The sequence below is a fragment of the Pezoporus wallicus genome, unplaced genomic scaffold, assembly GCF_028554395.1.
Source record: "Pezoporus wallicus isolate ANWC-B61680 ecotype Strahan unplaced genomic scaffold, APGP_CSIRO_Pwel_v1 contig_7731, whole genome shotgun sequence".
Taxonomy (NCBI): domain Eukaryota; kingdom Metazoa; phylum Chordata; class Aves; order Psittaciformes; family Psittacidae; genus Pezoporus; species Pezoporus wallicus.
The window spans coordinates 258,508-274,030 of record NW_026635361.1 but is presented as its reverse complement, the minus strand read 5'-3'; the positions used below and the strand labels follow the sequence as shown (position 1 = coordinate 274,030).

The 15,523-nt window shown below is 44.6% G+C and overlaps 1 protein-coding gene across 10 annotated transcripts in view; it reads left to right on the top strand.

Annotated features, from left to right (window-relative positions):
• The window catches only part of MYO9A (myosin IXA), a 191,382-nt gene that overhangs the window by 33,638 nt on the left and 142,221 nt on the right, over positions 1 to 15,523 (top strand). For all 10 annotated transcript variants that reach the window (XM_057420638.1, XM_057420679.1, XM_057420688.1 and 7 more), the window contains exon 2: positions 2,623 to 3,546. In XM_057420638.1, coding sequence (XP_057276621.1) covers positions 2,704 to 3,546 — 843 coding nt within the window. In that variant the 5' untranslated portion in view covers positions 2,623 to 2,703. The remainder of the gene's footprint in view (positions 1 to 2,622; positions 3,547 to 15,523) is intronic.

Genomic DNA, 15,523 nt, shown 5'->3' with positions numbered 1-15,523 from the left:
GGAACTATGAAGCTGTTTGGTTATGCAGGAGGACACAAGGCTTCGTTTGTAACCCCAGGTTTGTTTGGAGATGGTGCTTTTTGTGTTACAAGTAAAATTATGATAGTAAAATGGAGCCACATCAGTGTGCAGGGTCAATGTGAGTAACAGTCTTCATTTGAGCACACAAAATGAAAAGGATCTAGAAACTATTAAGCTGTAAGTATCTTGTCTTAAAATGCCATCGGTTCTTCCTTTCACAGGCATACATAGCCTGTGAATTTTGGCCAGAGTTTGCAATTATTTCTGACCTCTGAGGCCTGATGTATCATCTGGATTTCCATCTCCCGTGGGATCAGCATCCCAGTACTGCTGCCTTCAGCCTTGCCAAAGCCAGTACGTGAGTGAAGCGCCTGGTGGTAAAGCCAGGTCCTTTTATAACCTGCCACTTAACTTGGGCACAGCATCAGGAAGACAGTGGCTTTTCTTTCCTTCGGACTATATAAACGACTTCAATGTAGCATCATTTTTAGATGTTCTCATTTAAATGTAACCCCAGAGCAGCCCAAAGTGCCTTTAATTAAAATAGTATCAACTGTTTGGCAACCCACAAATACTTCTTGTTCCTTTTTAATTTTTTTGTGTCCAAACACACAAATATTGTTAAATTAAAAAGTCCTATAAAAGCCAGTGTAACAGCCTGCTTGCACAGTTGTCGTCGGGAGAGCTTTTCTCCCTCAAATATGGTAGTGACCTAATAACACCCGTTTCAGTGCAGTGTTCTCTCCATACACTGCCTGTTTGATGCTGAGCAGAGCCAGGCTCATGTGCACCAGCCTTGGGAGACCACAAGCAATTATCTTCATTAACGTTTCTTTGACCTAACATAATACTCCAGCCATGGTTAGTGTTACTAAAAGCAAAGCCTGTGGCACACCTCCTGTGATTTATAGGGCACAAATTAACACCTCTTTGCTTTCTGACCTCGCCACATTTCTTAGTCATTAAGTGGAAGCTTCTGGCGTTTGAGTGGTTTTGGAGGCAGGGAGGACTTGGCCCGTCTGTGATTGCAGTTACTGGGGCTTACAGCCTCTCCATGGGGCTCATGCCTGGATTCAAGCTGTTTGGATGCAGAAGACGAAGATGTTTGTTACTGCAGCGAGTCCCTGCTGTAGAGAAGCAAGGAAAGCTTTTGGGTAGGTGTGGTGGAGCGACCTGATGCTTTAGGGAGGATTTATTGAGCTTGCACGCATTTGACAAGAGGGAGGGGGCAGAAGGGAAGGTTGGTTTGCTCAAGGTTACCAACTTAAAGTCCTGTTTGCAGTTCTCACGTGAGTCAGCAAGGCTTTGATGCACTCTGATAACTTGAATAAAAATAGCCAGCCCTCTTGTTGTAAGCTTTGAAGTAAAATCTTGAGGAATTATCTGGCTTAAGTGTGGTAGGTTCCCCCCCCCCTCTACTCCCTCCCCTCCTTCTTGAAGAAAAGCTGATGCTGGAGTCAGACAGACAAAGAAAGCCCAACCCAGCACTTAACTGACATCATCCCTGTTGCATCTGTGCCTATAGTAAAGCTATAGGCAAGCAGTTGGAGTGCTTCCCAGTATATAATATATGTGCTGCTACCAAGCCATGTGCTGTGAATCCCTGCCAGATAAATTGCACTGTGACACATGGATTTCTTTGCTTTGAATAGCGCGTGGCTGGGGATAATGCACTTTATGAAATCCTGGAGTGAGCAGCAATGCAACATAAAACAGTGGTTTTCATTTGAGGACCTGAGAAATCTTGTAGCAAGTGAAACTAATCTTCAAATCCCTGCGTGGCTGTAGAAGAGGAGGGTGGTTGTACTTGGAGTGAAGGTCTTGGATCTGGGTACTTGGGAGGAGCGCAAGGACAGGGCGATCTGACGCTGCTTCCTGACATATGCTTCCTAACATTGAATAGCTGAAGCTCAGGAGCTCCCTGAACCTGAAGTGGGTTTTGACTTCATGTTTTGACCACTTTTGAGTGTTTTGTCAGTGCTGTCGGGGAACTCAGTTGTGAGGTCTTGGTCCTTTGGGGCAGTGCCCAAGGAAAAGCTCAACGTTAGGATATGATCACATAAAGTTCTATCAGTATTAAATGCCTCCTGCCACTTTATTCCTGCATCCTGGTTTTGAGGGCCCTCTGCATTTCTTCACAGTTAACTTTTGTCTTTATATTGAAATAACTCTTAACATCTGCAAGGGTTTTAAGTTTCTTACAGCCAATTGGTGGAGAACTGAGGATCATTAACCCTGGAATTGCTTTCATTTGGGGTTGGTGATGGCTGTTGTCATCTTGCACGGATGATGTTTGAGAAATTAACTGTGTTTAATTTGGTGCTGGAGATTTGTGTTCTGTGGTTTGTAAGCAGTATGAGAGAAATAGTGAGAATGTATGGGTGAGTTGGCTGGAATACTTCATATCTAATGTTAGATATGGACATCTCTGAAAAAGGTGAAATCCTATTCTCTTTTCAGCTGTTGGTTTGGGATCCTCGTTTGCTTCCTCTAAGGCAATTGGTGTTGCTCCGTTGCGTCTCATGGTGTATGTCAAGTGGTTTCCAAGGATCCCTGCTGGGATAAACCTAACCTATTTTTGTTCTCCTTTTTCTTGTTTAGTTCTGCTAACATGATGACCTGACAAGATACAGAGGACAGTCCTGACTATGCAGCGCAGGTACTGATGGGAGAGGATCCAATATGAGTGTAAATGATGTTGGAGGAAGACGACGCTTTGAGGAGAGCGAGTTCACGCTGCACATCTACCCCGGGAGCATCGCGGAGGGGACTATCTACTGCCCCATCACCGCCAGGAAAACGTCCACCGCTGCTGAGGTGATCGAGTCTCTCATCAATAAACTTCAGCTTGAGAAGACAAAATGCTACGTCCTGGCCGAGGTGAAGGAGTTTGGGGGGGAGGAATGGATCCTCAACCCCACAGACTGCCCCGTCCAGCGCATGATGCTGTGGCCTCGCATGGCCCTGGAGAACCGCATCAGCGGCGAGGATTATCGCTTCCTCCTGCGGGAGAAGAACCTGGACGGGTCCATTCACTATGGGAGCCTCCAGTCCTGGCTGAGGGTGACGGAGGAGCGCCGCAGGATGGTAGAACGTGGCTTCCTTCCCCAGCCACAGCAGAAGGACTACGATGACTTGTGCAGCCTGCCAGACCTGAACGAGAAAACGCTCCTGGAGAATCTCAGAAACCGCTTCAAGCAAGAGAAAATCTACACCTACGTAGGCAGCATCCTCATAGTTATTAATCCATTCAAGTTTCTGCCTATCTATAACCCCAAGTATGTCAAGATGTATGATAACCACCAGCTGGGCAAGCTGGAGCCCCATATTTACGCTGTGGCAGACGTGGCTTACCACGCCATGCTTCAGCGGAAGAAGAACCAGTGCATCGTGATTTCAGGAGAGAGCGGGTCAGGAAAGACACAGAGCACCAACTTTCTCATTCATCACCTCACCGCCCTCAGCCAGAAGGGATTTGCCAGTGGAGTAGAACAGATTATTCTTGGAGCTGGACCAGTGCTTGAGGTAAGATGAAATGATAGTAGCGTGGAAACCCTTCAATGGTGAAAAAGTAAACCCTGAGTAATTATGATACGAGTTGAGGGTTACCTGCTCAATGGTGATACTGAAGTTACAACAGTATTAGCAGTAAAAGGAGTTGTGTTTTTGTCTATGTAATCCTATCCGCTCCATAAAAAAGCAAAATGAAATTAGAGTAAATGGCTTTTTTTTGGCAGATGGTATGTTTTCACTCAAGTGTTTTGTAGTGTTGGTATATCCTGGTGACTTTTCAGTTTGCAAATGGAAATGAAAAAAGCCTTTCTTGAGTTATTAGCCTTTCTTTTGAGTTAGTAGTCTTTCTGTAGAGTGCCCTGAAAAGAGAATCCACTGCATATAGTGGTTTGGTAGTGTTGTGTTTCTGGAGTTTCTGTGCACTCAACTTCACTGGGGAAGAGATCAGAGGGAATTTACATGGTCAATATTTTATTTCCCAATCATGAGTACTTGATTCAATTACTTAATGAGGACTTTTCCTATGTGTGAAAGGGGTGAGGTGAGCTGTACCCTTCACTTTACAGATTGAAACTCTGAAGAGGGATACAAGCATTCATTAATTTGCCTTGAGTTTGCCCTGTAACTCTTTGCAAGGGTTTCCCTTAGAACGAACGGGAGTTGTGGAGTTGTGTTTGTTAAAGCCTGTCTGAACGTGGGTGACGTGAACATCAGCTGCTGCCGTGCCATTGTTGTTCTTTGAATAAAGAGGTGGCCTGATGACTGTGTGTTCTGCCTTTAAAAGGGTGCTTTGGCTAAAGAACAGTAAAATTCATGGGGTTTGGGAGGTTTGTTTTCTGTTTTGAGAGGGGGTTTTGTAGGCAAAGATCTGTATCTGTATTCCATTAATGAGTCTGAGGACTTGGGTCAGTTTCAGCTACTAGCAGAGGATGGGGAATCAGAGGAAGGACTAGTGCTCATAGATGTCTCAGCTAAGGGTAAGCCAACAGCTTCATTTTGCAAAGCCAGCAAGGTTGTTTTCTGTTTTCATAGCGGGTAGAATGGGCTGAACTGATTGAATGTGGAGTTAGCAAATGATTAACATCATTCAGGATGGGCTTTGCTCTGAAAAAGCAGCAAAATTGTGTAGCAAACTGAAGGTAAAGACATGAAAAAGTGACCCAATTAGGTGACTGCATGAATTCTGGAAAGCAGGTCTGAAAACTGTTGTATTCCACCTCCAGTCCTGTTATTTGTACAAGACATTTGCATGCCTGTTTGGATGTTGGTCTGTTTTCTAATGTATCTTGTTGGACCGGAGTCCACTTCATAGCTCATACAATCATAAGATGAATCCCAGACTGGTCTGGGTTTGAACAGGACCTTAAAGCTCACCCAGTTCCAACCCCTGCCATGGGCAGGGACACCTTCCACTAGAGCAGCTTGCTCCAAGCCCTGTGTCCAACCTGGCCTTGAACACTGCCAGGGATGGGGCAGCCACAGCTTCTCTGGGCACCCTGTGCCAGCACCTCAGCACCCTCACAGGGAAGAACTTATGCCTAAGATCTACTCTACATCTCTAAAATCTAGTTCTCCTAAGTAGTGTCAGAGGGAGCATCTCTGTCTAGCTTAGATATGCAGAGGTGCAAAGAGGGATCTCCATGAAAGAGAAGGTAGAAGGAAGTTTTGGGAATTGTATTTTTTTTTCAGTAATAGGTAAACGGTGTACTTGCTTCTTCCCAGGGCCTGTGTGTGTGCTGGGATTGGGTACAGGGAGGGATCCAGGAAGCCTCTTTGCTTTCCTTTCGCAACATCTGCAGCTGTTTTCAAGACAAAAAAGAATCTGGATCATATCTGTTGGGGTTTTTCTGCTTTTGGAGCAGCAGTTTGCATTCCTGTCCCCTGGCAGCTGCGCGGCTGCTGTTGTGCTGCTCACTGCTTCCAGCTCTCTTGGAGAAAGTGAGGGTAATCCAGATGTTCTGCTCTGCAGCACCAGCCTCAAATGGTCACAAATCACGCAGGCTTCAAGATAAAACGTGCAGGCTTCTGCTTTCCCTTCCCTTCCTAAAGTGTCCTAAAAAAGGGAAGTTCGGAGGAGAGCTGTTGGAGAGGGCTGTGTTACAGCCACCCGACTGCAGAATTGACCTTTTGATTCCATGCGTTTGGGAAGTTCTTGCCAGGCACCTTCTTCAGTCCCAGTTTTTCTTGTGTGTTTTTTCGCTGTGTATTTAAAATTAAATCATGAAGGATGATTGCCTTTATGGGAGCACCTCCCATACAAAGACAGCCTGAGATCGCTGGGGCTGTTCAGCCTGGGGAAGAGAAGCTGTGTGGAGACCTCAGAGCAGCTTCCAGTGTCTGAAGGGGGCTATAAGGATGCTGGAGAGGGACTCTTCATCAGGGGCTGTAGTGATAGGGCAAGGGGTGATGGGTTCAAACTGAAACAGGGGAAGTCCAGCTTAGATATAAGGGAGTTAAGTCTTTACTTATGAATTCTTTACTTTGAGGGTGCTGAGGCGCTGGCACAGGGTGCCCAGAGAAGCTGTGGCTGCCCCATCCCTGGCAGTGTTCAAGGCCAGGTTGGACACAGGGGCTTGGAGCAAGCTGCTCTAGCGGAAGGTGTCCCTGGCCATGGCCGAGGGTTGGGACTGGGTGGTCTTAAAGTCCCTTCTTACCCAAACTGTTCTATGATGTTCAGCTCAGGTTTCTCTTCGAGGAGGTAGCACATACCTCTTCCTGCTACAACTCCTAGTTTAGGAAATAGAGCACAGCAACTAACAGTTTACGTGGAGCTGTTAATCTCTTTCCCTTCTTGCAAAGCATCTCTGGTAGCCTGAGTGTCTGCATGGAGCCACCCGTTCCTGGGAATATATTCCCAGTCGTGCTCGCACGGTGGGAGCGGAAGTGGGGCAGAACTAAGATATGTCTTTTTCCTGCAGCTTTGCTGTTTTCCTCATTTACCTTTTCTGAATAGCTTCAACCTATTGTTTGTGGGGTTTTTTGTGTGCTGTTGCATGAGATTCCTGTGAGTTGTGTCCAAATTGCACTTGTGAGGATGGCTGTCAAGGCAAGCTGTTACTGCCATCTAAACGTGCTAGTATCAGCCAGGAGCTGCATGTAGCAGCCACAGCAGGTTGGGCTGTGTTCTGAGGCCCAGCCTGTCCTTTTAAAGTGTATTTGATGTCAGTCCTGCTGGTTTTCTTCTACCTACATTGGGATTTAATAGATGAGCCTTTTTGTAGCAGTGCTTCTTGGAATGGTAGCAATATGCCTTTTTTGCCTTTTTTGTTTTCATAGAATCTCAACCTGGTTTGGGTTGGAAGGGACCTTAAAGCTCCTCCAGCTCCAACCCCTGCCACGGGCAGGGACCCCTTCCACTAGAGCAGCTTGCTCCAAGCCCCTGTGTCCAACCTGCCCTTGAACACTGCCAGGGATGGGGCAGCCACAGCTTCTCTGGGCACCCTGTGCCAGCGCCTCAGCACCCTCACAGGGAAGAGCTTCTGCCTAAGAGCTCATCTCAGTCTCCCCTCTGGCAGGTTAAAGCCATTCCCCTTGGCCTGTCCCTGCAGGCCCTTGTCCAAAGCCCCTCTCCAGTTTTGTAATTCTGAGACACTATAAAATATTTATTACTTGTCATAATTGATATTACTTAAATACTGCACTTATTTTTCTAACAACAATGTTCCAATCGGTTTTAAAAGGTGATTTCCTTGATTTTTTTTTCTGTATTTTCTCGTTTTCTGATGAAGCCTATCTTTCCTTACATAAGATTGCTTTCTCAGCAGAGTGTCCATAGAGCTGAGCTCTCTGCCTCTGTAGTTTCAAGAATGAGCATCTCTAATTCAGTTATTCAATGTATTTACCAGAGGAGGGTTTACATGTGCTACAATTCTATTCTGTTTCCTATAGGCTTCATGCAGTACTTCAGATGAAAACTCCATTATGGCCTTGATGCTCCATCAGGGACCCAGAGTGCATGCCTTTACTCCAACAGTTGCACATGGGTTTGGATTGGCAAATAGGAGGAAGTTTCTATGGGCAACTCATGCAGACCATGATGTGTTTCAACTTGATTTCTAATTCTAAACTCTGAGTATATTCCCTTTTCTGACTCCTGCCGGGATCTGTATTAATGGGAGACAAAACTTGAATAGATTCACTTTTTTTCCCCTACATGAAGCAGTATGAAGGGGAGGTAACCAAATTTCATTAAAACAGACTTAACAAAACTAGATTTATTTTATCATGCTCAGTTTCCACTGCTTTGGGTTTTAAGTGGTTGGGTTGTCACATGGCTCTAGAGGCTTTATATGTGGAAACTGGATTCCTGTGAAGGGGTGATGGGAGAGCCGTTACCTTGCTCATTGTTCACTTCTGCCCATTTTTAACTTGCAATATACACTGTTGTTACAGCTCTCCTGGGTGTCTGGGATGGGGTAGGTGTTTAATACAGCACCCGGGGGGGGGGGGTTTAGCCTCCCCAGAGCATGGAAAGCTTCCAGAGGGAGTAGCACAGAGATCATACAGATGATGCCTAATGTGGGAAGAATTTGTGCAGGCCTCCGCGGCAGCCAGGACACAAAGGAGTCACAGAGCAAAGCTCATGCACCAGATGCTTTCACCAGCGCGTTCAAAATGCTCTTATTCTTCAGCTGGGGATGTTTGACAGTTCCAGGCTCTGTATCAAATAGCGTCTTATTCATCCGCTCCTGCCATGCTGAATTATTCACTAGTTTCGCTTCAGAGTCCTCCTGCAGCGCCCAGATTGGCTGGATTGGTGGCTGAGGTGAATATTCATATTAGTTTTCATCAGTTACTATCTTCAGCAAACATTTTGTTACCCCAAAGTCCAGCTTATTTTATATACGTGTTTGTATATATATAAAAATACATACATGCATATGTATGTATAAAACATGTATGTGTGCATATATAATGTCCGAATGAAAGAAAATGGTGACTTCTGATCTATGATGGCTGCAGGGAAATAGAGGAGTTATTAAACAGGTTTGTGCAGAGCTGCCTTTCCCTCCACCCTGAAGAATTAGCAGCTATTTAGTTTCCAGGAGAGAAGTGCTAAGTAAATCCCTGCCTTTGCTGGGTGGAGCACTTGCTTGGAGGGACCATTTTATCCATTCTACACATCCAAGCCTCCCATCTTTTTCCGTCCTTCTTCACCAGCTCTTTCTGGGGCAGTTGTTTTGTCTTGCCATTTGTTCTCATTCATACCCTTCCCTTTTTCTCCTTTTCTTTAGTTTTCTTTCCTCTACTGATCTTGATCTAAATTTTATAGAAATGTAGGTATTGTGTATCTAGAGATCTGGATTTTGTAGATATCTGGATCTCGAGGTTTTATGGACCCCTAAATACCTGGATATTTAGTTTTGTAGGTATTTATCTATACAGTAGAACCCTTGGTCTGACTCAAGCAGGGACCAAGGACTCATGCTTCCATGCAACTGTGGCAAACCCAGGTGAAGCTCAGAATTATGCTGACTTTAGTAATACCATTTTCTTCATCTTCACTGGCTAATTGCCCCAGTGTATCTGTAATTTGGGTTTCTATTAAGTTTTTTTGTTTTCAGCTCTACTATCAAGGTGCACATTTTATAAAGCACAAACAAAGGGCCTCTTTCCTGGAAGCTTTTTGTTTCTATATTTATTTATATATATATTTATCAAATAATACAATGATAATATAGGATTCCAATGGTTTCAACCAAAGATCATGCTGCTACTGTCGCACAAGGCTTCCACAAGGACTTTACATGGATAATTGATCCCTGGTGTCTGTAGTTAACGTGACACTGTATTTTCCTAGTCCTGGAATGAGGAATTAATGCTCTAGTAGGGATTTTGTTTCTCCCCCCCCCTTCTCCCAGTCAAAACACAGACTTTGGTTTTAGGACCATTCACTTGAGACCCTTTGGACTTTCTTCATGGCTGGGGAACCCACGTTGGGTTTTACACACTGGACCCCAGTGGGTGGGTGCCAGACAGGTGCTGCAGCACTGTGCCCTTGGTGGGGAACAGAAGAGCCTGAGAACAAGGACAGGACCTACACCCAGCTCTGATGGTAGCAGTTGACAAATGTTGGCTTTTGAAGGGTTTCTGCTGTCCCTGTGGCTTTTCCAGGCACCACACGAGTGCTGTTGCTGAGCATTCCTGGTGAGAGCATCTTGGTTTGCTGCCCGAGGAGCAAGCCCCTCTCTCACCTGCTCAGTGACAAGGTGACAGTGTCTTACTGAGCCCTGGGATTTGGAACCAATTGTTTCCCAAGGCAGCAAATGCCATTTCCTCAGTCTGTCCTCGAGTGTGTTCACATGAGAGGTGTCTCCTGATTTGTAGCACAGAAGTGGGTCCTGTTGTGTATTTTGTGCAGTTTGTACAGTCTGTATGTGCATGTGCAGCCTGTATGTCCATAGCAAGGAGTTCAGCACCTCAAGGAGCCCTTGTGTGAAGGGAAGCAGCTGGAGCCAAGCCCACATGTGCACCTCCAGGGTGCTCCCATCTAGTCCTGCAGCAGAAGACCTCAGCTGCCTGTAACCAGGGTTTAGGTTGGATCACAGCCGTTTCGGAGCATAGAAACTGAAGTGGATTTAGTGTGAGGGGCAAGAGGTTCCCTTTGAAAACCTCCTGAGCTGACTGCAACACTGCAACCTTTCTTCCCCATATGCTTCCTATAGGAAGAGAGAAGCCAACACATTCACTGATGACCTCAAGCAGAGCGTGAGCATCAGTGTGAACAGTGATCATCATTCAGTGAAAATGTCTAGACACAAGAATTGCCAGGATGAGCGGTGTTGGCCACATCTCCACCTTGGAGAAGACCCTTTTCTTTGTGGTCCTGATGTCTCCCAGATACAAAGCTGTGTAACTCCTGTTTTGAGCAAACAGCTTGGCCAAATTCAAGGGAAATCAATTTAAAAAGGAAGGCAATATGGTGAAGCACATGCAGGGAGCTGCTCTAAGGTTAAACATTACACAGAAGTTCAGTTAAAGCCCAGCAGAGTGCGTGGCAGAGGGTGATGGGACAATACTTCTCCCAAACCCTCATTGTGCAAGTCTTGCTGCTCACAGCAGCAATTTGGGGGAGGCAAATAAACCCATTGTTTCCCTTGTTTGCAGAAAGGATCTGCCTGAACTGCAGCAGCCCATTGCAACTCACTTCCATTCCCTTAATGAAGATGGATGAGGGATAAATCGTGCCAGACAGTTGAGCCTTTGGCTTTGTCACAGTGATTGGGGATTTGGACTTCATGGGCAAAGGCTGCCGTAGAGAAGATGAAAAGGACAAGCTGAGTCTGAAGAGTTACTCTTAAGTTTAAAACAGTGGAGACATTTTGCAGATCTTTTATTTGAAGACATTTAAAGGATTACAAAATACATGTCCTTTTGCATCGGTATGCGCAATAAATTACTGCAGCTTCTGCTCACTGGGGTGGTTGGTGCCACACATGCATCACTGCTTGATCCCATGAAGCTTCATGCCATGGGTCAGTACCACCTCTGTTTTGTAGAGAAGAGCCTTGAAGAGTGAGGTCCTGCTCCACAAGGATGGTTGCACTCAGCCAGAAGAAGGCTTCACCTCATCTTTCCTCCCGTCCCTGGGAGAACATTAGTCAGGAGAGGGTGAAGCTTCCTGAAAGGAGGTTGTAGTGAGGTGGGGATTGTTCTCCCAAGGAACAAGGGATGGGACAAGAGGAAACGGCCTCAAGCTGCCCCAGGGCAGGTTTAGATGGAGCTGAGGAACAATTCCTGCCCCAGAGGGTGCTCAGGCATTGGAACAGGCTGCCCAGGGCAGGGCTGCAGTCACCGTCCCGGCAAGTGTTCACACAGCGTGGAGACGAGGCCTCAGTGCCATGGGTTAGTGGTGGCCTTGGCAGTGCTGGGGAGCAGTTGGACTGGATGAGCTTAAAGGGCTTTTCCAACCTGGTTGATTCCGTGATTCCCTTGACAACTTTCAGTCATCTGGAGCTCGGACATCTCCTAAATTGGAATCAACCTCTGTCTAATAAACCTGGATGGGTTTCTGGGGGTCAGCTTGATCGCGTGGAGCTTGTGATGACTATCATAAATTATCTTTATTCCAGCCAGCACCACAAGTGCAGCAGGACACTGCTTGTTTGTTGGCCTACACCTGCATGGCTCTCCCACATGCTGCTAACCCAGTATTCTCATAAAAATACATCTTATGGCTATGTGAAAGCTGAAGGTTTTGGTAGGTCTTAACAACATGATTGATAGAAGGAACAGTGTCTATGTGACAACTGCTCCAGGGCTTGTCAGGCCACAGCAAAGCCATCTGGATGTGAAATTAATAGTTTAATCTCCCCTATTCTAAGAGCAGAGCATCTTTATAGTTATGTATTTCCATCTTCAGGAGTCCTGGCCCTACCACTGCCCGTAAGTAAAGCCATAATGGAGGAAAAGATGATACAGTATTGTTTAAAAAACAAAATGATTCAAAATATAATATAGTACAAGGCAAATCAACTTGGTTGATTAGGAAAAACATTACTTATAATCACAGAAGCAATTTATGCCAGTGACTTCCATTACAAAAGGTACCAGTGGTATAATCCACTATAGGAGATGTAGGAATCAGAGATATTGTGATTATTTCTGATTTTGGCCATTATTTAAGATATTTAACACTTCTACATTTACCAAGATGGTTAATTTCATGTGGACCAGTTCAAGTGGTAAATGCCTGGCAGTGTTCAGGGCCAGGCTGAACAGAGTCGTGGGTGACATGGTCTAGTGTGAGGCATCCCTGCCCATGGCAGGGGGTTGGAACTAGATGATGTTAAGGTCTTTTCCAACCTAAACCATTCTATGACTCTATGCTGTTATGGGGAGACTGGTAGCAGGGTCTAATGTGGTGGTTTCCCAGCAGTTCCTATGAAAACCCGTAATGACATGCTAATGCTACGCTGGAAGAATGTTGGAATTTTGAGGGGAACATAAAAGAATAATTTTTAAAAGACCTTTTCAGAGTAACAAACTGTTTAAACTGCACCATTCCCCCATTGCTGCTGTCAGGAAAGTGAGGTTTTAAAGGAGGACAGCACAGGTCTCGGATAAATGGGGATGAGGACCAAAAAATGCTGATTTCCTTAATTAAAAAAGAAGGGGGGAGAGGGAAGGGAAGTTCAGCAATCTTTGGCCATAATGCAATTAAAACGTCCTATTTCTTTTTTTGCCAGAGTTTTCCAGCATTATAATATCCTCATGTTTGATAAGAGGGAATAAGAACAGAGGAACTGGATTCCTGTGCAGTGATTCTGTGCTAGGGACCCAAAGTTTCCTGATTTTCCTCAGGATCATCAGATTTATGTATGGATTTTAATCAGGAGGAAAATCCTGGGCAAGGAGCTGTGTGAGGGATGCCAAAGGAGAATGAAAGTGTGGTTAAAAATGCTCAAGTCCAAGATAAGGGCAAGGTGTTAAAACTTTAATATGCTTTATCATGGAGGAAGTCGGGAATCTTTCGAGAAATGGCAGGTTTGGGGAGCAGAGGTTTGGCTTTGGGGGCTGTATCCCAAATGTTCACTGTTCCAGCGCTTCCAAAGCAGAGCAGATCTAATCTCTCTGGACTTTGGTGAAGCATCTGACATGCTTGGGAAAGAAACAAAAAAGAAAGAAGAAAAGATAAAAAAGAAGGAAAAAAGCAGATTTAATAACGTGAAATCTTTATTTTAAACATTACTGCTTTCTCTGAATTTGGGGTATTTTAAATGCAAGCTGGTAGGTATAAGGGGTGGCACTGAGTTTATTCTGTGGGAAAGGGTGGGATTCATTGGGAGTTTTCTTCTTCTATCTTACAGATGACACTGTGAAATGAATTAACATAGAACCACAGGCTGGTTTGTGTTGGAAGGGACCTTAAAGCTCATCCAGTCCCAACCCCCTGCCACAGGCAGAGACACCTTCCACTAGAGCAGCTTGCTCCAAGCCCCTATGTCCAACCTGGCCTTGAACACTGCCAGGGATGGGGCAGCCACAGCTTCTCTGGGCACCCTGTGCCAGTGTTTATTATCCTTTAATTAAGAAGACCCACAAGATTGTCCCGAAGAGTAGAAAAATCCGTATTTCTTTCTGTTGTTACTCATTAAAGGGGGAATGAACTGTATCCAACAGAGCCGGGGGAAGATTTGGGGTTGCCTCCTTAAAACCCCCTTCTCTACAGGGCCTATAACCACTTCATCACAACTGAACTGTGCAAGCTTTAGGAATACATTTCCGTGGTTCACTTTAAGGCACTGAACACTGTGCAGTTAGAACTATTGGAGTTCACGTCTCTATTGCCTTGGCTCCAGCTGCAGAACCAGTGATGCTCAGAGGAATGTATTTGAATTATTAGGCTGAACTCTGCATTTCTGGGCCAGAGTCATCTTGGTATTTGGAGGCCGCTGGGATGGAGGTAACTTTGCCAGCAGCTCGTAAATTTGAGCTGGGCTTTTTTACCTTAGTCAGGAAATTCATGTTTGAGCTTTATTTAAGCTGGGATTCACGGCGCTCTAATCCCAGCGCCCTGCCAAACCCAACCTGCCCTTTGTAATATTCTTTTTTGGCGTTTCATTGCTGTTCTTTGTTTTAGCCTTTGTGTTTTGGGTCGCTCGATTCCCTCTCCATCATGTTTGTTCCCAGAGCTGCTCATCAGGAGTGGATGAATGCACCCAATCACCCGGCAAAAAACCTCTCTGGTAATTGCAGAGGCAGCGCGGAGCGGCTGGACCCGCATGCGTGGGGAGGAGCTGACCCGCTCCAGGCTTTCCAGGGAAAAACACAGTGAGGAAATGCTTTCCATTTCTCCAAATAGGAGCTATGGAGAAAGCATGGGGTGGCATTTTGCAAGTCCTGGGACATGATGTGTGTGTGTACATATGCGTACACACAAATCTGCACTGCTGGTGTCGTATCAAAGTCCAAAATAATATATATAGAAAAATATCTACTATGATAATGTACGTAATAGAACATTAATGTATGTACACACAAATCTGCATTGCAGCTGTCCAAAGGAGTACGTATCTCTAACATAATCATAATTATAATATAATGGCATATGGTGGTATTTTGCAAGAATTGGGAGACTGTGTGTATGTGTATGCACAAGCACACACAAACTGCATTGCAGTGTCATTATATATATACCTATACATATTATACATACACATATTATTAATACATATATTGTATATTATATATATACATATACATATTATTATATATACACTTATTATTAATACATATATTGTATATTATAAATATACATGCATTATTTAGATATTAGTAATAATATGTAGATATTAGATAATAGTAATACAATAATAAACACACACACAAATCTGCATTGCAGGTGTCGTCTAGAAGTCCAAAATAATATATAGATATAAATCTACTAGAATAATATATACAATGTAATGGAATATTATATATACATGTAAGTCTGCATTGCAGATGTAATGTAGAAGCCCAGGTAATATCTATATTATGATAATACCTATCTCTTATGGTACTATACATAAATATATGTGCATACCAAAAGATCTGTATTGCAGGTGTCATATAGAAGCTCCAAGTAATTAATCAAGTAAAACCCCACTTTGTTTTCTGGGTTATGGTTTGACATGGAGCTTAGCATCCTTCTTGTATTAACCCTTATTTTCACTTCATTCTCAAGCTGCAGAAGAGCACAAGAGCTAACACAAGTAAACCCTTTCTGCTATGGAAAAGCACCTCTGTGATGGATGCTTAAAATAGGTCAGGGAGTAGCCAGCAATAGAAATCTGTCCAGTATTTCAGTGATTGCATCTGCTCATGGAAAGGTGAGGTGTCAGTTATCTCTCCTGGGTGGGAATGGCCCTGTTGAATAGCTGCAGATGCTTCTCCAGTACGCAGGTATGTCATTGGGAGCTGAAAAGGCTGTCAAAGCTAACTTAAAATTATATGTATCAAGTCAGTTTTAAAGGCATTTAAGTGAATCCCCCAAGCCAGCAGCTGG